The sequence below is a fragment of the Miscanthus floridulus genome, chromosome 2 (assembly GCF_019320115.1).
Source record: "Miscanthus floridulus cultivar M001 chromosome 2, ASM1932011v1, whole genome shotgun sequence".
NCBI classification, from domain to species: Eukaryota; Viridiplantae; Streptophyta; class Magnoliopsida; order Poales; family Poaceae; genus Miscanthus; species Miscanthus floridulus.
This window is the reverse complement of record NC_089581.1, coordinates 145,089,854-145,114,171: the sequence shown is the minus strand read 5'-3', so window position 1 is coordinate 145,114,171 and position 24,318 is coordinate 145,089,854. Positions and strand designations below refer to the sequence as shown.

Sequence of the window (24,318 nt, the reverse complement as noted above, 5' to 3'; positions counted from 1 at the left end):
CAACTAGCTGTATCGTGGTTTTTGATGATAGGTGGATAGAGGAAAATGCAATGTGCACAAAATTCACTATTATTTTCACCACATAAGCAAGTAATCATGTCTCTTCCCCCAAATATAGTCATCATGTCCCTCCTCACAAATATCTAATTTTTGTTGATACGTGTTTTTATGCTATGGTAAATTGTTAACCTTTAGAGATAATTCACTTGAGCATAGGGCCATAAATGGATCATGTTTGAAACAATTAGTATTATAACCTCACAAATATCTAATTTTTGTTGATACGTGTTTTTATGCTATGGTAAATTGTTAACCTTTAGAGATAATTCACTTGAGCATAGGGCCATAAATGGATCATGTTTGAAACAATTAGTATTATAAATAAGATTTTATTTGTTCCTATATGTGGTATTGATGTTCATCCATTAGATCAGAGCGAGGGTGATGCTAATGGCAATAGAGAGGGAGGTGGCACACCAAAAGTCACATCCACTTCAGAAAAGCGGGTAGAAAAAAAAAGTTAAGCTCCTTATTCACAAGTGTTTAGTGTATGCATATGAGATGAAGACATAAATTAGTAAACATTCAATCATTTTGCAAATCGTTGATCACGTTAGAAATGAGGTTACTAATATGATTGATCAAGTCACGATGTCTGTATCCATGAGTTGATCTAGGTGTCTAATCTACCTACCTCAAGCTGCTTTAGATCATAATTCCTTCCGTCCTGTAATATAGTGTATTTTAGTGTTTAAAATTTGTCATCAAATATACTGTATTCTAGAGGACAAAATCAATTTTACATTAAATACTTTTCATTTATCAATCAATTATCATTAATCATGTTGATGATAGCGTCTGATTAAAAAATAAAATAAAAGTACATGTATCTTTTATGTTCTCTCTTGATTTGTCTTAAAATTCGTAGAATGCACTATGTTACAGAACAGATAGAGCATAATATAAGGCATAAACATCTCTAACTAACCCGCTTAGGCACAAAAGTATGACCAGTGCTCCAAAGGAAGTGACAGTGTAAAACTAAATATCAAGTTTTGGAAAGCATTTTAAATTTTAAGACTTATTTGGATGTTGTCTATAGTTGGCCAGCCAAAACATTGGCTCGCCAAATTTTCGATCCTTGATTGATTTGGCCCTCCCTGATTTCGCCTCGGACACAAAAAATAAACTAAAGCACAGGACATGCTAAATCGTGGCTAAATTCTAAACAGTACTAGCTGTGCCTGCAGTCAACGACTAATTTGTGGTCGGGCTACCATTAGCACGCATCCGTACGAATTCGTTACTCATCACAGTTTTTTTTTTCCTCTTATCTGGGTACAACTGTAGTATCTGCTCATGTACAGACATACACCAACCCTACATACGCACACCACACTCATACCACACGTACACAAGCAAACCTACAACTATACTCAGATCACTAGATCGCGTCCTTTTTGAGATCACCGGGTCCGTAAACCTGTAGACGACGAGGCGCGTCGCATTCCTTTGTAGCTTCACGCGAGAGACAACGGAATTTATTTGGGGACAAACCCCGGTGAGAGACGCGAGTGCGGTTCACAGGAATCGAACTCGCGCCGGCTGCCTGTCCACCGACTAAGGATGGCAATGGGTAAATCCCCATCGGGTATGGCCACTCCAGACCCATTCCCATCATAAAAATTTGGTACCGTCAGAATACCTATACCCGTCATGGGTGGGGAATTTTCCCCAGACCCATACCCGGCTGGGTAAATCATACCTGTCGGGTCACCCGTACCCGCCAATAATTTATTCACGCACATGAAAATCAACAATTCAACAGCAACCACCGCTAACCAGAGCACATAAAATTAGACAAATAATAGCATATAATAATATCTTCTACAAATTAAGATTTCTTTACATTTAGTTTCTTCTCTACATTAGTCATGATTAATGTAGAAATTACTGATTATAGACATGGTTTCGGGAACTTCCAAGTGGAGTATTGGACTCGTTGACTGAAGAAGATTGTAGTCATCTTGCAAGTACCCTACCTCTTGTTGAAGCAGCATTGCTTGAATGGGTCATCAATCTCATGGCAGATGTGGTGGAAAATAAAAGCTACAACAAGATGAATGCTCACAACATTGTTATGGTTTTTGCACCAAATATGACTAAGGTTACTGACAAGCATATTTGTTTCTCTCTACCTGCATTACTTTTCAGAATCTATAGTCTAACCACGGAGCATTGATCTTTTTCAGATGGCCGGGTATTTTTCACTCATGGATAAACGGTTACGGAGACTGCTGGAACATACCCATACCCGCGTACCCGATGGGTGAAGGATTTTGTCCATTTACATACCCATGAGTAATGTGTTTAGTCCATATTTAAACCCTAATAGAGTAAATACCCGTCGGGTATCGGATCGCGGCTCCCCGTTGCCGTCTTTACCACCGACAGAGGCTAGCCACCCGAGCTCTGCTCGGTTCTCTGCTCATCACAGATTTGTCCAGGTGCGATGAATCATCCCGTTTTAAACACTAGTGAACCCAAAAAGGAAAAAGGGTAAAATAGACCGAAAAGAGGAGGAAAAGTGGAAAAGACCCAATTCTCCACAGCCAGAGGGAGTCCAACTCCGCCTCCAGCCCTCCACGCTGCGTCTGCTGACCCTACCCATCGCGGCCGCCGCCGACCCGCCGCGGCCGCCGACAGGCGCTATGCGGCCTTGCTCCCGCATACTCGCGGCGGGCCACCTTCTCCGCGGCTCCCGGTTCGATCCCTCCCAGACTACCTCTGCCGCTGCCGGATTTCGGCGGCTGAACGGAGCCAACAGGCCGTGCGTGCCGAAACCTCTCTTTAGCACTCTCGTCGGAGGCTTCGGATCGAACTGTGGCGTACTGCCCCGGAATGGGGTCCCCTTGGGCAGCCTTGGCAGCTTCCTGCCGAACTCTGCCTACCCGCTGCACGGCGCGCGGCTTCAACGAGATACGGTAAACTGTGCTTATTATCGCAGTTGGGACTTTTTGTATTCGGGTCTGTCTAGAGCAGTAATGGATGCTAGCGAACTTGTTTTTGTCACAATACATATGTTTAAGTACGCCTAGTGATAGAGAAATATTGGCAGTAAAACAGTGGGCAATAGTGCTAGTGGTTCCCTAATAAGCTAATACCGTTAGTGATTCCTTAATAGCTTTGTTGATAAACAAAACATCGTTGATGGCCAGGGCCTCAGGGGGAGCTGCTGTGTTGTCACACTTTTATTGTTTTATTATGGTTGTCAAAAGACATATGTGAAAGTATAGCCTTCACTTGTATAATCCCACACTCTTATTCGAAGGAGACCTTACTCGCTTGTATAATCCCCTTGTGTCCTGATTAGGCGTGATGTGGATCTGCCATTGTAACCTAAACCTTCTTTCCTCCTTAATTGAATGGCAGAGCTCCTGCCCTTATCTATCTATCTACACCTAAAAAATATGAGACGTTATCGTCGTATAATTGCCCCGCTCCCCTGTCAGCGTACGTAGTTTACGTCGGAGCCTACGTCTCCTGAGTCCACATTGGGGACGGTCGATGGCCTCATCAGATGCCAAATCACGTAGGACGTACAGCGTGCGCCCCTCCTCCCAACCTTTCGTACTTGCTGAAGCTTCATCATGGAAGCTAGGTGCAGAACTGCTGATCGAAGGACTCCAACGGCTGTGTGGCAGCTAGCTAGCCCCGGCCAAGCCGGCGGCAGCGGCGTTGCCGATTGAGACCGAGAGCGGCATGAGCCAGGCAAGCAACAAGCCAAACAATGCAAATCTGTGCGTACACAGCGCTGCTGGCCAGATGGGCGCGCGCACGAGTGTATGCCATGCATCCGGCTGCAGCGGCACCTGGCCGTAGCTAGCTTGGCGCCGACACGACGTCTCCATCTGTCACAACTCACTCGCAGCTAGAGCTTTGGCCGATGGGTGGTGGATCAGATCACCCGCCCAGGTCCTGCAGGAGGTGAAACCAGGCGCCCTGCAGGCCCCGGTAGTGCTCCTGCCCGTGCGGAGAATTGCCGTCAATGCCAAGCCGTCGAACTGGACGTGGTGCCTCGGGTGCATGCCGCTGTCCATCTGATGGTCGGCCGTCGTCGGAGCGAACAGGTACCCCACAGCGCCGCCGTGATGCTACGCGGATGGAACGCGGAGCGCGATGTTGGCGCTGCCGTTGTGGGATTCGTACTGCTGTAGGCTCACTGTGAGGGACACGCCGCCGCTGAAGCCCCCGGCGTGGTGGCTATGCGTCATCCTTTTTCCATCAGATCAGATTAAGAGCATCCGTTCATACGTTGTTTTGCTATAGAGTATGTTGTCGTTAATAGTTGGTCCCACACCTCTGCTTTGCGTGCCCTATTTTTTTCGTTTATGTCAAATCAGCTTAAATAAACTTGTAAAATGCATAATAATAAATAAAAAAGGGCGTACCCAGTGCAGAGAGCTCCCGCTCTGTGCGGGGTCCGGGGAAGGGTGTCAGTGGCAAGCCTTACCCTTGCCTGTGCAATGCGAGGAGACCGCGACTCGAACCCGGGACCTTCCGGTCACAGGCGGTAAGACTCTACCGCTTGCACCAGGCCCGCCCTTCATAATAATAAATCAAACAAGTATTAATTTTAAAAATGAAACCAATTTTGTTAGGTTTCTAGAAACTGTTCTATACAATATAGGTGATAAAGATCATGAATCACACAAGCACTGAAAAAAGTTTAACCAATTTTGTTACGTTTCTACAAACTATATGCACACGATACATGTAGTAAAGATCATAAAACGAGCTTTATATTTTCTATGTAATTAGATTTGTAGATTTCTTAATATGTTTGTCTAAGCCGCAGGCCATGTGTATCGCTGTAGACGTGGACAAAAATTTATAGCCCCAGTGCAACGCACTGGCATATATCTAGTATTAAAAAAAACAGAAAAAAAGAAAGCATAGCCTTCGCTTCTATAAAGTTGTCTTTATAGAGGGGTGCTTCTGGCTTAGTCCATCAAGGCTCTAGATTATTCCAGCCGAAAAACTTTTAGTTTCACACAGTAGATGCAAAAGGCCATAGTCCGAAATGTTGCCTTTGTTCTGTCCTTTTCTATAAAAGGAATGCTTTCAAAGTCTGGTTTTGTGATTTTTCCTATGTATGCAGAGAGGTAATGCATTCTCCACATCCGCTAATGCCGTGACAGTTAAGAGGCCGGTTGATGACAAGGTCCAGAAAGATGCATCAAAAAAGGATGTTAATGAGGAGATTGCTGATTCTCAGATATTGAAAAACCTTGGGAAGTACTTATTGTTGAACGACAGCCCTGACTTCCGCTTTAGGGTTGCCTTGTCGTTGGGCCTATTAGTTGGTGCAAAGGTAAAGGAGGAAATCTATTCCCTCCAATTCGAAAAGTCTGTTTGGATTTTTGCAGAAGATTCGTTACCCATACCACACAGGCATTTTCCCCTTTTCCTTTATGAAAAGGACTCACTTGCCCTACTCTGATGTAAATTGATAAGTTAGACGCAATCTGTTTGTTGGATGCGAATCTTTAGATTGTTCTTTACCAGATTACACACTTCATCTTGTTTCATAGTAAACAAGGCTACAACTAGCCATCTATTGTCATTGTTAAATAAGAGGGTGAACAGTATCCCTTCAAATAGGATAGATAAAACAGGTTGAACTAAAAAGATGGAAGCTATTGTATGACAGCTCACCTTTCTTACTTGGCCCTTTGCATTTGCTATGAATGCCAGGTTATAAATGTTCAAGTGCCTTTCTTGTTTAAGCTAGCTATCGACTGGCTTGCAGCCCTTGGAGGTGCTGAAGCTTCACTGGCATCATTCACTGAAACTAATGCCACCCTATTGGCTCTCTTTGCAAGCCCAGCAGCTGTTCTGATAGGATATGGAATCGCACGATCAGGAGTATCAGCCTGTACAGGTAAACACCTTTTCTTATATATCATCAGTTGCTCCCCCACTCCATGCCCACCAGATACATGCACAAAACACCCACCTGCCCCCACTCACCCAAAAAAGACGCTGAAGCTCACCAGAGCTTGTAAATAACTAATAAGCATTTCAGATCCCTTTCTTTGCCCCCCACCCCCCTCTTGAAATGCACAGACTACCTCTCCTTTAATCCTTTTTCCCTAGTGATGATTTCTGTGTTTCCAGAACTACGAAACGCTGTATTTTCTAAAGTGACTTTGAGAGCCATCCGTTCAGTATCCAGAAAGGTAAATGTTGGAACTTATTTTCTTATTTCAATGCACAATCTTCTTTTTATTGTCCATTCTTCTTTGTAACTGTCCAGATAATTCTACACAATATGGATCTTTTTTTTTGTGCAGATTGTAGTTTTCCTGTGTATTTCTGTATTCATGAAATAATTACAATTACTTCCGGCCGTTGGTTGAGTGATCATATGGATTTTTTTTCTGCAGTATTGTGTTCTTCTATGTATTTCTGTATTCATGAAATAACTACAGTTGCTTCTTGTTGTTGGTTGAATGATGAACATGTTATTGCTGTGATGCTTATATGCGCATTGGAATATTTTCTTAGATAAAGTTGTTTTTGAAGATTGCACTTCTTCCGAGTGATAAAATCATAATTGAAGCATCAACCTTTATTGTATCTTGGGCATTGGTTACTTCTGATTGTGAAAGGAAAGGCATGCGGCGAGAATTAGTAGATTGATTATGGAGATACATAGTACATGCATATATAGGCAGGGATTGGGGCGGCTTATAGAAACATAACCATCCTCCGATATCCCTTCACAAGTATAAGTCAATCTACAATACGTGCCGGACTTGGAGTCCAAGGCACACAGCCTGAAAAGGCTGGCCGACTAGATCTTGGGCTGCAAGGCCCAGTACAGGTCATCTAACAGATTGTTTTCTATTCTTGATGCTCAACACATAATTAAATGTTGAAATTATGATTACCTTATCTTGTGAGCTTTTGATATTGCAGGTATTTTCTCACTTGCATGAGCTTGATCTTCGTTATCATCTAAGGTACCTGTAGGAAATTCTCCCTCCTATACTTCTCAGTCTCTGAAAGGGATGAATAATTTGTTTAACTCATGGCATTTTTGGAAAAAACCATCATAACTCAAAAGTAATGTAGAAGGTTTATGCGGATAACATCAGAGAATTAGATGGCTGCCTAATTACATTAAGAAATTGAGAATATTTGTTGGAAGTGACAAAACTCCTACTCAAGGGGGTGCACTATTTTCATAACAATAGTTTCATTTTAATCCCATTGAGGAAAGGAGCAGCTTTCTAATAGATACCTGTGGAAACAAGTCATGAGATTCAGCCTTTTTGTTATATATATATATATATATATATATACATATATATATATATATATATATATATTGTTTTTAACTTTGGTTCAAGCTGGAGAATTCTTGAAGTCTTTCTTATGCTTCTTACCTGCTTTTGTGTTTGTAGCCGGCAAACTGGTGCTATAAATCGCGTAATTGATCGAGGAAGCCGTGCAGTAAATTACATTCTCACAGTCATGGTGTTTAATGTTGTGCCCATAATACTAGAGGTACTTACAGACTGTTGTGTGTGAATGTTATGGTCCATATCTTGTGCATGTTGCCAGTGATGTTATTTCTTACTTCAGATTTTTTTTCTCGAACACGCAGGAGAGCTGCGTATCATTTATTTAGAAGAAATATATGGCATTTTTTTTTGGGGTTTCCTGATACTCCTCATTTGCAGATTGGTATGGTGTCAAGCATACTTGCCTACAAGTTTGGTTCAACTTTTGCTTGGATTACTTCAGCTTCAGTTGCTACTTATATTGCTTTCACTTTGGCTGTCACACAGGTGCAAACACAATACTATGCCGTCAAACCTATATCTCTCAAGATATTCTTGTGGTTTCAGCTATTTAAGTCGTCATGTAACATCTAAATATGTTTTACTCTATTTCTGATTGGTGCCTTTTTAAAAAAATTATAATTATGACAGTGGCGGACTAAGTTCAGGGTGGCCATGAATAAAGCTGATAATGCTTCTAGTACGGTGGCAGTTGACTCTCTTCTGAATTATGAGGTCATCCCATAACTGTCCATTACTCCGGTTTCTTTATCTTACCTTGTTTATTCTAGCAGTAACAATTTATTGTTCTTCCCTTTGATTGTTTGTAGACTGTGAAATACTTCAACAACGAACAATTTGAAGTTGATAAGTACGACAAATATTTAAGGAGTGAGTGCATTTATGCCTTAAATCTTGGTGGAAGTGTTATTGTAGAGTAAATGTGCACAAAAAAACACTAATTTCAGCATTTGATGTTACATCGTGTTCATCCGTCTAATCTGTTGATGTGTATCTTTGGCATCTTGATATGTTGAATGTGCTCTTGCTCTCTAATTGTAAAAAAAAAGATTAGAATTAATTTCTTGAAATGATATTTTTCAATTAACTAGGGTTCAGAATGTAGTTGTTCCGAAATCGCTTAAACGTGAACTCGTGAAGTCAAGTATTGTTTCATAGATTTGATTCGTCCCACCTGACTTGTAACACTGGCACACACCATAACTTGATATTGTTAAAGAGATATAATCTATTAATTATTTTTGTTACAACGTGATTTGTGATCAGAATATGAGGATGCTGCATTGAAGACCCAAAGTAGTCTTGCCTACCTGAACTTTGGCCAAAATGTTATCTTTAGCTCGGCTTTATCTGCAGCAATGGTTTTGAGCTCATATGGAATAATGAGTGGTGCTCTGACTGTGGGTGATTTGGTAACTATCTCATCCATGTTCTATTTGTTTCTTATGTCACTCAGTGTTGAAGTTGCATGTGCACCGTGGCATGGATAGTTGCTCATTCATATCACAGTATTACTGGAAGATATGGAATTGTGATAAAACAAAAATGAATTGTGAACTATATCAATACGTTTTTACAACAATCATTGTTTATTTAACCATGTTTTGATATGGCTCGAGCTGTTGTCTTTATTTTCTTCTGTCTCTATCCATTTGCAAGTTGCTCTTGACTAATTTAGTGAATTCTTGTCATACAAGGTCATGGTTAATGGACTTCTATTCCAGCTTTCATTGCCTCTGAACTTCCTTGGGAGTGTGTATCGAGAATCTAGACAAAGCCTCATTGACATGAAGTCAATGTTTCAGTTGCTTGAGGTAAAGTTATATATTGAAATTATCAAGTCTCAAAAGGCCTTTAATTTCAGTTTCATACTCAACTCATGCTCTCTGATACTTCAGATATGTTTTAATTTTTTTTAAGGAAAAACCTGGAATAAAGGATGAGCCTCATGCACAACCTTTGCAGTTCAAGGGAGGGTGCATTGAATTCGAGAATGTTCATTTTGGGTAACTTTTGTTCTTTATTAACTTGTTGAGTGTAGCAAAGTGCTCATATTTTATTTCCTTAAAAAATATGCTTATGGCACAACTAGCATACAGGTGCTTATTTTCTTCTAACGATTAATTTGATTTTCTGGAAAAATATGGAAATACTACTCCTGTCCTAAATATGACCACATTGTGACTTGTGAGCATTTCCTTTCCTGAACCCTATTTCAAAACTGAAATTGTAGCAATCAAACTATCCTTTGGTCAGCTAAATCTTGTGATTCACTGATTATGTTTATAGTCTTTGTCATAATCACTTAGAAGGTTAAACCGGTGAAATGTCACATGTTTGTATGTAACGAATTCCCCTTATCATTGTCATTTTTAGTAAACATCACTATATCTGATAGACAGATGTTACTATGTGAGTATAAGAACATACTAATGCAATCCCTAATTTATCAGATATAAGTTACTGCCCATGTGGGTACTATGTATTATTCCAGCAATAATTAAATTTAGAATATTGAGAAACCAGTTGAAGCTGTTTTTCTGTTTTGGTAGAATTAAGAAAAGATTATCATTATTTGGTTTATGGTGTATAAACTGACATATCGATGTATTTACTTATGATTCAGCGGATGATTGATTTCTTCCAGGTATGTACCAGAAAGATATTTATGTATTTGTTAATGATTCAGCAAATGATTGCTTTCTTCCAGGTATGTACCAGAAAGGAAGATTCTTGATGGTGCCACTTTCACTGTACCTGCAGGAAAGAGTGTGGCCATTGTTGGATCTAGTGGAAGTGGTAAATCTTTTTTTAATCAAATAATATCTTATGTTTTTGTAACCAGACTTTGAGTTTGAAGGTCACTATTGCTTATCATATTTCAAATTATACCAATAGCTGAGAACCTATTTATATTTTTAATGAACTTGTTAGTTTGCTTCTACTGTTGATTATGAGTGTATTGAGTTGATTAGATTCCGGATCCTAGTATCTAGTATTTCATAATAGTTCGTAAACAGAGATAGTATTTATTAGGCTCCATTTAGCGTTGAGATGGATCATGATAATCTTGTTTGGTGGAAACCCTTAATATTGGTGGTTAGATAACTAATTTCTTCTAATCTATGTTGCAAATGGTGATGTTGTATGTCAGACTACAAGCTTGTTTGGTGGAAACCCTTAATATTGGTGGTTAGATAACTAATTTCTTCTAATCTATGTTGCAAATGGTGATGTTGTATGTCAGACTACAAGACAAGTATGATAGAAACAACATTTGGTGGAATTTACTGTGCTTCATTTTATTTTCCAAGAAGACCACGATATTTTTCATAATGCAGCAACTTAATAATATATAAACACAACACAACAACTAGAAACTTGAATTCTTTTTGGCATACTAGAACAGTACGGAATAAATGTCTTCATATAATTTATCAGCAGTGAACAATATAAGATTTATCAGTAGTGAACAATATAAGTTAAGCATTGCCCAATGCTTTGATTCTTGTACACACCCCTTCTTTTTGTGGCAAATAGGAGTTGATGCACATGTATTTTAAGGTCCTCCTTGGCTTGTCTTCTGTCTATGCTTCCTCCCAAAACAACCGGCAACATCCAGCTAGTGTTCAGCAAGTTGTACCTAAGCCTCTTCTCTAAAACAATGCTCAAACTAATATGTCCAGTTTGACGCCCAACTAGTGTTAGCTGGGTATGATCCTGTTGATAATCAACTGGCATGGGTCTATATTTTACCTATTTGAGATTTATATACCAAATCTTATCTTCTTGATTAACCCAGGTCATGGTGAACTGTTTTGCACAATTATGGGAATATCTTTTTTATGCTTAAGTGTGGGCCTTAAAACTTCTTTTATGAGAATTTGTGTTCAGTACGAGCATCACTAAGGATTTCTTAACTGAACCTTTCTTATGCAGGGAAATCAACTATTCTTAGACTTCTGTTCAGATTCTTTGATTCGACTTCAGGATCTGTAAGAACTAGAAGTATATCCCGCGCGTTGCCGTGGGATTTTCTTAAAAATAAATCTGTTATATAAATAGCATTACTATATGTCTATATGGTATTCTGTATATTGTGCATACATATGTATGAATTTGACTTGCATGTTATTTTATTGTATCAGATCTGGTAAAAAATCGGTAAACTAATAGAAGAAAAATCAATAAAATATTTGATTACATTATAGAGGAATACGTAGGTGATGAAACAAATAGCGTATGTAGATGACTTGTATGTTGATAGATTAAAGATTTAAAGTGTTTCACACGATGGAGATGGCATGGACATTTCTTTGTAATTAATAAGGGATGACATGGACTTAGTGGGGAATGTTGTGAACACCTTGCATGAAGAGAGAGAACATTTGGTGGGGTCACTTAGTGGGAAATGATGTGGACACCTTGCATGAAGAGAGAAATCATCTACTGGGGTTTAGCTTTATAAGAGTATATAGATATAGAAGTATTAAGTCCTCTCAAATTTCATGTTGATCTAGCCGACACTCATCTCATGGTTAATGCTTTCAGCTATGTATATTGAAAATTCCATCCACTTGATTTTTTTGGCATTGCTTTCCTGACAGATACGAATTGATGGGCAAGATATCCGAGGAGTGACACTGGAAAGCCTTCGAAAATGTCTAGGTGTTGTACCTCAGGACACGGTAAGTCCTCTGGTATACATTTGTCAGTGCTGCAGTTTTCAGACTATAGAGAAATGTGGGAACTAGCATTTCTTTGTCAAGTTCTGTTTGATAAACTGGTTTTCCATGTACAAATTGGATCTTCTAAGTTCTAATTGCTATCATGGGTGAACATCTTTTGAATATTTCTTTGACATTCAAACACGAGTCCAATAACTAGAAAAGGAAATTATAGAACAATATTACGTCTGGAGTTCTGGATTGTGGAATTTATTTAGCACAAGAGAAATCCAATAGCCAACGAACAAAGTTTTGGTGCCCTATGCAACTTTCTTAAATGTAGTGGATCACTAACTATATTGAAGTTCTTATGCTAATGAATTTTCTAGGAATTGTGTCTATACATGCTAACATATGCCAGTCAGCACTGTTCAAAACCCAACCAAGCTCACATCATAAATATGAGTGCAGGTACTTTTTAATGACACAATTAAGCATAATATACAGTATGGGCGGTTATCAGCAAAAGATGAGGAGGTACCTATTTTCTTCCTAGACATTCCGAAGTCATAGGGCATATAGCATGATCATATGTTTTGTTTTGGAATGATATAGTTTATTTCCATACAGGTCTATGATGCTGCCCGATGTGCTGCTATTCATGATACAATTATGAACTTCCCAGACAAGTACGACACAGTAGTAGGAGAACGAGGATTGAAGGTGAGACAATATATTGTAACTTGCCAAATGAGGAAATTTTGTAACCTGCTGTTACCACATCCAGAATATCTAGCAAATTTGGGTGTACTTTGTTGCAGCTAAGTGGCGGGGAGAAACAACGAGTGGCAATAGCCCGTGTATTCTTGAAGGAGCCCTCCATTCTGTGAGTGTCCCCTTGCTTTTTGCAGTCCTTCTTTTTCCATTTGGATCTCAATGATCTGAGCAGTGTGTCACAGTGTTTAACCTATTGAGGAAGCCACTCTGTTAGATGCTCTGTTTATGTGCTTCTGCGAGAGTTCACGTGATATGTTGGCCTTGCTGAGTTTAGTTGGACTAGTTTCAAATTACTTGCAGGAAACTTTTTTGCAAATAGTAGGCTTATCCGATGCCCGTTTGTCTTGACTTTTTTCTTCTGTAATATGTCAGATTATGTGATGAAGCAACTAGTGCTCTTGACAGCACTACTGAAGCATCAATTTTGAATTCTCTGAAATCCTTATCTGTTGATCGAACATCAATCTTTATTGCTCATCGACTCACAACTGCAATGCAGTGTGATCAGGTACGCTTTTGCAACTTCTCAAGAAACCATAGTATGTTTTGAATCTATTCTCCAGACGTGTATTTGAATTTCAATGCAAGTGGTGATTGGTGAATGTTGTTTAGTTTAATCTTGTCTCAAGTATTTTGATGATAATTGGTCAGATCAAAAGGTCCAAGATATGTTCCCCCAACTATTCTCCTTTACCAGAAAGAAGAAATGTTCCATCCGTTTCTTTCTAGCTCAGGATGAAAGCAGATTGTTTAGCCTGCCCTTGTCGACACAAGCTGCAAATCAGCTAGAAGAACTGCAAACTCTCATCCAGCAGAGAAATTGGAATGCAGATACAAAGGACATATGGTGCTACTCTTGGGGATCATGCAAGTACAGTAGTAAGAAGGCTTACAAAATTATGAATGGCCACACAGAAACTTCTCCTCTCTTCAATTGGATGTGGGCCTCCAGTAACCTTGGTAAACATAAGTTTTTCTTCTGGCTCTTGCTCAGGGATAGAATCAACACAAGGAACCTTTTAAGGAGGAAGAACATGGTTCTTGAAAATTACAATTGTGTTCTATGTAATGCTGGCTGTGAAGAAACTAGTATGCATTTGTTTTTTGAATGCCACTTCAGTACAGCATGTTGGAACCGAAATTTGCCACCATTAGATATGATTATTGATGCCAGAACATCCTTTGGAAGCCCAATCTTCAGAGAAATCTTCATCACGGCATGCTGGATCATTTGGGTAACAAGAAATGCAGTCATCTTTGACAATGTGCATGCCAACCTCAGCAATTGGAAAAGACAGTTCAAGGAGGAGCTTGACCTTGTTTGTACTAAGGCCAAGCCAAGTAGACAGACTGCGCTTATTAACTGGAAGGAGAGTTTCACATAGTTTTTTCGTTTTTTCGTTTCTTTTCTCCTTTGGGCATTATGGCCTTGTACAGTTGTACTTTATCTTCTTCTGTTGCTCTTGTGTACAGAACATTCTTTCTTTTAATTGAAATCCAAAAAAATATCAGGTAGGGGCTTTCCCTACTGAATTGATCAAAAAAAAGTATTTTGATGATTCCTGTTTATTTTCAGATAATTGTTTTGGAGAATGGGAAGGTAGTAGAACAAGGACCACATGATTTTCTTCTGTCAAAGGGTGGGCGATACGCAGAATTGTGGTATCAGCAGAACAGCAGTGACGCCGGTGATTCTGCTGCAGTTAGCGTAGAGGTTTGATTGACGCTGTATATCTTTCCCTTCTGCAAGGGAAAAAGAAGGGAAAACACAATCATAACTGAGGGATGGAGCCAACTTGTCTGCCCTGTAAATGGAGGTAGGATTTTGGTATCTGCCTCTAGGTAGCCGGGAAGATGTTTTTTTTTTCTTTTCCTTTGAGATTATATATATAGACGATCCCTGCATATTATGGTAATAATGTAACATTTCTGTAGCATAAGGGATAAGCCCAGTAAATATTCAATTGTCTCAGGTGTATAACCATTTCAATATAAATGCTCCCATGCTGTTGTTTCTTGTATATACAACTTGTGTGCACGGTGCACCCAAAATTGGTCAAATCCTACAGGCATGTTTGGAACGCGGGAAAAATTTCCTGTTCTTAAGTTTTTCCTGTGAAATTCCTACCTTCCAAACAGGCCTTAAAACATCACAAGTCATCTACCTTTCAGCCATATGATGAGCCCTGGCAGATGTATTGGAGGAAATATACTGGTGCAGGAAACGGTTCTCATGGACTGGCACGGATCAATTGCGGGAAAGCACAATCATAACCTGTTTTTTTCTTTCATCTTGTTCTTGGTCTGGACCTTTAACTCTTCTATATTAATACAAATCTGGCATGATTCATGCCAGTTTTACATTAAAAAAAAATCTACGCGCTTTTCTCTTAGTATTTACTTTCCATGTGGCCAAACTAAAAATTCTTACATGCAGCAAATTTGCCTCTATACCACCGATAGTTAGCTGGTTTTTGGTACCGCCCTGGTGTGGTGTTTTTTTTTTTGTGTGTGTGTGTGTGTGTGTGTCTCCAGTTTCTCAAGCTTTTACGAGAAGGCATTGTTGCAGCCTTTTCCGACAGCAGATTTTGGTTTCCTTGATCTGCAGAAGTGTTTCACAGCTATTCCACTTGCACCCAGCAGAAGCCGCATGCCAACCTCAGCATAATATGTGTGGCAACTATACCATATAGAGCACCAGTGTAGTATCATGCCTCCATCAATGCATAGTATGGTGTCATATTAATGGTTGTGGATTATGGTGGTATGGGATCAGTTAATTCGAGTTGAACTAGGATATAACCAGCAGTAATACCTCAGTGCCCAGTTGCTCATGGTCTGTCGCTCGCTATTTCTTACCTTGCAGAATTGAATGGTACCTGCTTAATCTTGCTTTCCTAGTAGCACTTTACATTCTACTCCGTATAATATACTTACATTTTGAAGAAGAGAAACGTTATAACAATATAACATATGGGGGCTGAGAGAAGAATAAGGCCCTATTCGTTTTGCTGAAAAGTCATGGCTGAAAGTACTGTTAGCTGATTTATTGTGAGAGAAAAACGTTGTTCGTTCGCTAAAATAGTACGGCTGATAAAACAAGCGGCCTAAATTGTGGTGCTTATGGTAAGTCGGTAACGTGCGGGCAGAGCTCTTACAGTTACATCCATGCTCAAAATAGTCTCATAATCCAGAGCTAATATTTGGGACGCTCCACGCATTTCTGACATGAAATTCTGAATCGTGTGAAGTTGTATATTCCTCTTCACAGCTCGTGCTGCATTGCTCCTGTCTATAATCTGCCGTATACCAAAACTGCAGGCCTTGAAGGCCTAGATATCATGGCATTCCGGTGCCTCTACAGTTCAATTAAAGATCTCATTTCTTCTCTCCAAGAAAGAAAATTCCATTTCAGGACGATCGGTCACAAATACATAGATATACATGAGCTACCAGCTGTAGAATTGAAATCCTCTCCTCTATCTCGCAACATAGTAGTAGCACAAAAGTTGAAGGCAGATGCATTGTCATCATCATCGTAGCCCCCCTCTCTCTCCCTCCTTTTTGTTCTAAGGAAGGAAGCACAATAGGACCAGCAGAGATGTCTGGAAAAGGGAAGAGGCGAAGTGCTAGATTGTTGAAGCTGGAGGAGCAGAAGAACGACGGCGACTCCACCGCCGTCTGCCTCCTTGATCCCTGGCAGATAATCCGGAACAGCATTTCCGGTCCGAGCGCGCGAGGGAAAAGAAAAAGGAATGAAGAAATCCAGGTAAAAAATAAAGAATCAATCTGCAGCCATTGGGTGCTTTCAACTCTCTTCCTCCTCCGGTTCTCATCTGCCGGATGATTTTTAAAGCAGTTGCAGGGAGAAGCTTCATGTAGCCACCAGGAGCCAGTATATGCAGCCAACACCAGTACGGAATTTTTGCTTCTTTGTTATCATCGGTAGTGTTGCATTTCCTGTTTAGACATGAGAGTTTCATATTGTTTTTGTTTCAGATAACTTACCAAGCCAAAGCTCAGTAGGACAGATCATTGAATATATCCTCGACGAGTTGGAGCTGTAAGCTTTAGGATCTCTTGTTTTGGCTTGTCCATCAGGCACCGCGTAGTTTCCTGTTATGATGCGTCTTCGTCTCTTGCAGGAGAGACAGGCATGAGTTGTTTGCAATGCCAGATGACATACAGGTAAGAATTAAGAAATGAAGTGATAGATCTGAATTGTTTGTGTTAGAGTGAGAGACTGAAACTCGAACATGTGACACCATTCTTGATGCAAATATTTCTTGTTCCAAGTGAAAGACTGACGACATGTTGCTACAGGTGACTGATTATGCAGAGCTGGTGAGCAGGCCCGGTGACTTTGCAACATTGAGACAGAAGAACAAGGATGGCATGTACACAGCACTGGAGCAATTTGAGGTCCGTCTCTTGACGCAGTTGCACTTGCACTTGCACGTCGTGATCCTTTCCATTTTACGGTTTAAATTTCCATCCACGGCCTTATAAACAAAAAATAAAAGATCCACCCACGGGACTGAATAAGGAATAACTTCGGTCTCACGACCTTCATTCGCTATGCGATCGCAGAACGATGTTTACATGGTGTTCCAGAAAGCGATAACGATGAACAGCCAGGACACCGTGCCTTTCAGAGAGGTTTCGTCACTAGCCTAGCTCTTATTAACGGTACCTGCACAATGCAAGAAGCCAAAGCCTACAGACAAGGTCTTCTTGATTTCTGCAGGCCATGGCACTGCTAGATCAAGCCAAGCTGGTGTTCATGTCCCTGAAGAGCAACCAGATGTTCTCGGAGTCGGAGCTGGCGGCGTGGCGCCAGAGGCACGCGGACCAGCTGCAGCAGCCGATCACGCCGGAGGGGAGAGAGGGCGGCGGCAGAGGCCCATCACGTCACGCAGCTGCGCCGCCGTTGCAGCCGTCCGCCGCCACGCCGAGGAAGAGGAGCGCCGCCGAGACGAAGAAGCAGGAGAATGCCAACACCGGAGGCGGCAACACTCCGGAGAACCAGAGAGGGAGGCAGCGCGGTGCCAGGGAGAGCAAGGCCACGCCGCCGGGAAAGAAGGCGAGAAAAGGTATCAAGCGCTGCCGTAAGCCAGCGCTGTTTCTGACTGACACTGAAATGTACTTAGCTGACACGCTGTTCCGATCCATGGGAGACGCAGCAGGAGCAGCAACGGCAGGCTTTAAAGGCGGCGCCGGCCCGGTGGCGACAAGGAGGCTCACTTACACCGACGAAGCTTCAGCCGATCGAGGCTGGCGGGCGATAGCGGCGACGCCGGTCTTCCAAGGCCGGCACGTTACACTCAGCGATGTAAGACCCACTGACCGACGACCACTGGGTGTATGGGTGGCCAAAAGCCTCTATTCTGAAGCATTTTTCTGGTGCAATGCAAATCGTGCAGCAGCCGCAGGAGCAGACGTTCCGAGGCAGCCTGCAGCGCTTCGTGCGGCACGCGGGGCTCAAGGCGCGCGTGGCCGCCGAGTTCAGGACGCTCGAGTGCGTGTCGCGGGCCAGGCACAGCCCCGTGCCGCATTGCTGGAACGGCTTCGCTCCCAGCGCCGGTTTCCTCCCGCCGTCGCCTCGACCTCCGGGCGCCGCCACCCCGGAGGCGCGGCCGTCGTCGTCAGATCAGCAGGCGGCGGCACCAGAGTGCAAGCTGGAGACGGACGAGGTGCTCAAGCTCTTCGTGCTCATGGGCACGCCCGCCGCGTTCTTGAGCAGAGCCAAGAAAATGTTCGGCCATGATGAGCCAGAGGAGGAGAGCGCAGCGAAGGAGGGGCAATCGACCAAGGCTGCCTACGACGCTCGGGCGCGCGCTGACGCTGCAACGGCAGCCGAGACTGGGCACGGGAAGAAGAGCAGCGCGAGCGAGCCATCATCGGGCGCCGCGTGCGGGCCGTTCGCGCCGCCCAAGTTGGTCCCCGGCCGACTGGGCTTCGGCCAGTTCGCGGCCTCTTCAGCACGTCCGTTCAAGCTCAAGTCCAAGCCTTCGGCGTCGAATGCTTCCGGCAAGAAGAAAGTTTCGTGAATAATAGCTCCTCCATCTTTGTCATCTGTCTCCATCGACCATACTCCTGTCTCATCGAACTTGAAAGAAACATAATAATTGGGTGATTTGCCTTCTATGTACTTTTCAAGTATTTTGGAATCTATCTGTAATGACTCTCTAATATATGGATCCCTATTTTTTTTTCCTCCCCCCCCCCCCCTAATATTAAGGGAATCCCTTGTGCGCCATTAAAAAAAATCGTAATACCTTGTGTGCCTCTAGAAAAGTTCAGCGGTCTTCAGCGCCACTGCTCCAACTTTTTTGTGCCCTCCATGCCACTGCCGTCAGTTTGGGCTCTAACGCCGTCAAACTGCAGGTGTGAAAAGACGAAAATACCCTTAAGTCTAAATATATCATTAATTTTTTTTAGCATCTTAACGACTTCAAATGAAAAAATTCAAAACTAGAAAATTATAGATTTCGTCGAGATCTATAATTTTTATATAAAAATTATCTTCATTTAATTCCGCAAAAAAGATATGATTTTTCTAAGATATATTAATCATATCAAATCATATTTTTTTACGGAAATAAATGAAGATAATTTTTATACGAAATAATTTTTATACGAAAATTATAGATCTCGACAAGATCTACAACTTTCTAGTTTTGAGTTTTTTTTCATTTGAAGTCGTTAAGATGCTAAAAAAATTAATGACATATTTAGACTTAAGGGTATTTTCGTCTTTTCACACCTGTAGTTTAACGGTGTTAGAGCCCAAACTGACGGTAGTGGCATGGAGGGCACAAAAAGTTGGAGCAGCGGCGCTGAAGACCGCTAAACTTTTCTAGGGGCACACAGGGTATTGCGATCTTTTCTAGGAGCACACATGGCGTGCCCTAATATTAAAGGGCATTGTCTTAAGAACGGACAACCGTTTTTAGGGGGGCCGCACCGGTACCTCCCCAACTCATGCCCGCATGCCTCTCTCTCCTAGGTGCCCCCGGCGAGCTCCTCCTTGGCGAGCTGCTCCTTCCAGCGGCGAAGGTAGGTGGGTTTCTCTTCCACCTGGATCTACGAGTTAGGGTTTCAGCGAGCATTTCTTCTCTCTCCGTCTCATCTTTTCTAACTCTAACGGGCTTAGAAGGGAAGGTTTAGGTAGAGGAAGGTCCGCCAGGTAGTGGGGATGGCTGGAGGGTGATTAGGGCCCTGATGGTGGTGGAGGCAAGGTCGAGGCAGGGGAGCTTCAGCAAGAGGGATGGAGAAGGCGACCGCAACGGGCACGCTAGGGCTTCACCGGAGCTCCACGGCGGTAGGAGGGGGCAGCGGCAGGGGCAAGGGTCGCCGGAGACGAAGAAGACGACGGACGGATGGACGGGGCGAACGGCGGCCGTGTGACTCGGTAGCCACGTCCATATTAAAGAGCCAAAGCTTCACTCCATTCTTCAGTCCCACTCCTTTACTCCGTACGATTCTACTCATATGAATTTGAACAACTTGCATTAGCAATGATGGATATCAGGTCCAATTCTAATATGTATTGGGTCGCACCCTCTATATCTCGTATATGATCTAGACTTATGATTTGTGCTCATACAAGTTAGAATAACTCGTGTCTAGCTATGATACTGAATCTAATTCCTATACGTTTTAGGTTCAAAATTTCTTTGTCTGTTTGTTTTTTATTATGCCCATTTTTATCCGTAAAAGAGCTGCTTGGTTCCCCTCTCTTATTTTCTTCAGTTTTTTTGTTCCGATCCGATCCCGTGTTTCCATTTTCCAACATACCATGAAATTTAAATGATTATGTGTTCGGGCAGCTAGACATACTTGGATAATACATTAGCTTAAATATTAGCTGTGAATTCAAAAACAGATGTTAAATAACTTTTAGCAGCTAAATAGTTACTTGGAAGGGATCTAAATAGGGCTTAAGTTTGCTCAAACGGGCCAAAATCCACCTAATTACTCCCTCTATCCCTAAATAACTGTCACCGTTGGTGTACGTGCACAAGTTTGACTCGATTTGGACGGTAGTGGCATGGAGGGCATAAAAAAGTTAGAGCAGTGGCGCTGAAGAGTGCTGAACTTTTCTAGAGGCACACAGGGCATTACGATCTTTTCTAGGGGTACACAGGGCGTGCCCTAATATTAAAGGGCATTGTCTTAAGAACGGACAGCCATTTTTAAGGGGGGCTGCACCGGCACCTGTGGCAGAACCGACCGGAATAGCATACTTACGGAGGCGCTCGTCTTCCACCAGACACTAAGCACCCCAAAAACAAGCTACAACGGGCGATATCCGTCGGGCACACCCCAAGGGAGAACCCGAAAGATCCACATTTTTCCAAAGGATCCAATAATGAGAACGAGTTACAATACTAGTCCATTTCATCCATTAGAGTTTCTTAAAAAGTACATTATTACAATACCAAATATCAGAGTGTGGAATGATAAACAGCGAAATTTAAAAATAAACATCTAGCGATAGGGACGAGGATCCGTCTGAGCCCACCAGAAGCATCCTCCGCACAAGGTACATCTCATGTCTCACCTACAACAGGAGTAAATAAACCCTGAGTACACAATGTACTCGCAAGACTTACCCGACTAGTGGGAATAATTTCCTAACTCTAAAGAATATGAGAAGCTTTATGGCTTGCAGGTTTAATTCTTAGCAGAAAGCAATACTAATAGTGAGTCCTTATTTAGGTTGTTATTATTGGCCGTGTTAAGTTATTATCTATGCAGTCTATGTAAGCACTTATTCTACTTTCAAGTAAGAGTTGAGCAATCAGTTCCATTTCATCACCTTCCATCTTTCAGTTCTTACTACGATGCTAGAGTTAAGACAAGTCATACCGACTCGGTGGCGATTCGTGAACCAACGTGCCTAGCTGGGTGCCCCAAAAACACACGCCCCGCTTATACCCCAGGCACAAGCAGGACTAACCCATCACCCTCCTGTCCCGGGTGTCTAGATCCCCGTCCAAATTTGGACTCCAAGCCCTCACTCCTAAGTCCCGGACTCAGTGTGGTGCCAGGACCTCCACCATCTCTGCCTCCAATCAGTCGGTCCAAAAAGAGCCGGATCTGCAACAAGAGAGCAACAAGTCTTCCCTGCGCCCATACCCAAGTATGTGCTCGGGACAATAGATCTGTGACTTGCCTAGCGTCCATTGCAACGACCGGTCCTTAATCGACACTGACAGGGAAAAAGTGTAACCAAGTCATGCCCTATTGGCCGCAGGACACAACCCCTTACACCCACCAGTACCCAAATCATATCCCTGCCCGGTCACCATTTTCCTTTCCACCTTTTAATCATGAGTGATCATATTTTATCACCTATTTGCGAGTAACGGTAGGTTACTCACGCTACCGATATCCTAAGCATAGCAGCTACTCGACCTGTACTAGTAGGACTCATGGGTAGATACATCTATACAGGTAGTTTCCATAAAATACATGTAACTTAAATGCACATCTCATATATATATATATATTCAATGATCATTTAAAAAAATAGGGATTATGCACCGGGGTTTGCCTTGGGTAGGCGATGGGTCAGTAGGGTCAGCACCAAACGGCTCCAGGGCTCCTTCCTGCACGAGGATCTCCTCCTCGTACTCCTCGATGACCTCGTCGTACTCCTGTTCATCGACGGGCACGACTTCTACCAGCTCGTGATCTACATGCATGAAGTAATGATGCAATACTTAGTAATCTAGCAACAATATCTCTTAAAATAAGGTACCTCTGTCTAACTACTACGCTAGTGCTACCGACCATGGTATTAAGTTATTTATTGCTATCAACACAAGTATGAAGTATGGCATTTATCATTATAGCAACTACAGTTATCCTTACTCCTAATGTTGATTTACGCTATATACAATAAAGCAAGGCTAATAGCTACTCCACTTATCAACCTACCCTAGGGCTACAAATTTTACAGCAAGTACCTACCAACCTAGCAAGCCTACTATAAATTTTTTATATCTACAACTATCACCAATCTTCCACAAATATTCCTACAAATATTAACCTACATAATATTAGCTCTCTAGTTTTGAATTTATGACACAATCCTTATCACAGCTAACTACAATCTAATTGTACTAACAAGTAGATGGTATTTTTGTGAATCTAACAAAATTAATCTCACTATTTTTAGACCCCTACACAATTTACTACAAATTACCAAAGTTCAGCTAAATTCTTTATTGAATAAACACTTCCTAATTACTAGAAATTGGAAAACATCATTCTATTGCGCGGCCCAGTCGGATCAACTCGGCCCACAACGGCTTCCCGCCCGCGCATAGGCACAGCGAATGGCACGGCCCGCTCGGCGTCACGCGACGCGGCCCATCGCGAGCGGCCCACTGCGGAGCCACGCGGGGCTGCGCATTTAGCGAAAAAGCCCCCATCCTTTACCCAATTCTCAAAACTAACATGAGCACTATTACACTGAGTCATAGGTTTTGCAACTGCCACCCTCTCCTTTCCCTTCTTCGCCGCGACGACATCCCTCGGCACCCGCGCATGCACCGGCGCGACGGCGTGGCACCGGGCGGCCACGCCGGCCACACCCGACCCCCCAATCCCAACCTAAGGAGCCGATGCTCATCTTGGCTTCAACGCGCAATGATTGGAGGTGATACGGCGAACGGGGATGCTGTCCCGAGCTCCCTCCCCGGTGATGGCTCTTTCCCTACGATGGCGGACGTGTTCCCATGAGCCACCACCTCAACAGCGTGAACCAACTCATGTGTAGGCAACATAGACTCACCCCGTGCTTACCAGTCGCGGTGGATTGACCAGAGATGGCTCGAGTGGGCCTGGCCATATGCACCCGGCAGGCCTTGCGGCGGTGGCTATGGCGAGACTGTGGTGGCAGCGCTAGGCAGGCCATGGTAGGGCGAACTAGGGCACGCACGCGGTAGAGTGGAATAGGGCAAAGGTGCGGTGACAAGCAACTAGACAGCGGTGGACGTGGGTAAGGGAATTTCACGGCGCGGTTGCGGGTCTTAAAACGACCGGCGACGACGGAACGGTTCAACTAAGCATGGCAAGGGCTGGCAACAGCAGTGGAAGCATTCATCGTGTGGCTAAGTCCGCACTCCATCCCAAGGCACATAATCACACTTCCTATGCAGACGCTGCGCTAACTCAGTGCGGCCCGACGACGGTGGAACAGGGGAAGGTAGGCGCGTTGGCTTGGCGCTATCGCTGTAGAGGCTGGCAGGGCAGAGGGGACAATGGCGTAGCGTGGCAGCGGACACTGGTGCGCTGGCAAAGTAGGCAGCCGCCCCACGCGCGTGCAACTACGCGGCGTCAACGGCAATAGTACCGAGCAGGCGGTGCTCGTGAGCGCCTAGCGAGTGGCGACACCAACTCGGAGAGCGGGAAGGCGCAAGCAGACGCAACGGCGCAGTGCGCGTGCGCGTGGTGTGTCGTGCAGCCACGGCAGCGCGAGCTGCAGC

The 24,318-nt window shown here is 43.0% G+C and overlaps 2 protein-coding genes across 6 annotated transcripts; both read left to right on the top strand.

The window, feature by feature from the left end:
* The first annotated feature begins 2,574 nt into the window (after positions 1-2,574).
* Positions 2,575-14,857, top strand: LOC136531881 (ABC transporter B family member 25, mitochondrial-like). The gene is made up of 20 exons (XM_066524546.1): positions 2,575-2,984; positions 5,162-5,374; positions 5,758-5,944; positions 6,181-6,242; positions 6,985-7,028; positions 7,473-7,575; positions 7,752-7,859; positions 8,004-8,087; positions 8,183-8,243; positions 8,640-8,785; positions 9,071-9,187; positions 9,294-9,379; positions 10,084-10,172; positions 11,313-11,368; positions 11,981-12,061; positions 12,512-12,577; positions 12,671-12,763; positions 12,862-12,926; positions 13,190-13,325; positions 14,394-14,857. The coding sequence occupies exons 1-20, from the start codon at positions 2,712-2,714 to the stop codon at positions 14,535-14,537; spliced, it is 2,214 nt and encodes a 737-aa protein (XP_066380643.1). The 5' UTR covers positions 2,575-2,711; the 3' UTR covers positions 14,538-14,857.
* A 1,194-nt stretch (positions 14,858-16,051) lies between these two features.
* Positions 16,052-18,979, top strand: LOC136539978 (uncharacterized). 5 transcript variants are annotated; one of them, XM_066531962.1, is made up of 9 exons: positions 16,052-16,586; positions 16,677-16,731; positions 16,817-16,880; positions 16,963-17,005; positions 17,141-17,239; positions 17,408-17,476; positions 17,565-17,910; positions 18,004-18,149; positions 18,241-18,979. In XM_066531962.1, the coding sequence occupies exons 1-9, from the start codon at positions 16,419-16,421 to the stop codon at positions 18,865-18,867; spliced, it is 1,617 nt and encodes a 538-aa protein (XP_066388059.1). In that variant the 5' UTR covers positions 16,052-16,418; the 3' UTR covers positions 18,868-18,979. The 5 variants fall into 5 exon arrangements, with proteins under 5 accessions (XP_066388059.1, XP_066388058.1, XP_066388057.1 ...); XM_066531961.1 differs by having other exon boundaries at positions 18,001-18,149; XM_066531960.1 differs by having other exon boundaries at positions 16,683-16,731; positions 17,565-18,149.
* The last annotated feature ends 5,339 nt before the right edge of the window (positions 18,980-24,318 follow it).

Coding starts and splice junctions, on each gene's coding strand:
- LOC136531881 (XM_066524546.1), top strand. CDS start 2,712: ATGCGGCCTTGCTCCCGCATACTCGCGGCGGGCCACCTTCTCCGCGGC. Junction 12,062..12,511: donor GTGTTGTACCTCAGGACACG/GTAAGTCCTCTG, acceptor ATATGAGTGCAG/GTACTTTTTAATGACACAAT. Junction 12,927..13,189: donor TTGAAGGAGCCCTCCATTCT/GTGAGTGTCCCC, acceptor GTAATATGTCAG/ATTATGTGATGAAGCAACTA.
- LOC136539978 (XM_066531959.1), top strand. CDS start 16,419: ATGTCTGGAAAAGGGAAGAGGCGAAGTGCTAGATTGTTGAAGCTGGAG. Junction 16,587..16,676: donor AAAGGAATGAAGAAATCCAG/GTAAAAAATAAA, acceptor TTTTTAAAGCAG/TTGCAGGGAGAAGCTTCATG. Junction 18,150..18,240: donor GGCACGTTACACTCAGCGAT/GTAAGACCCACT, acceptor CAAATCGTGCAG/CAGCCGCAGGAGCAGACGTT.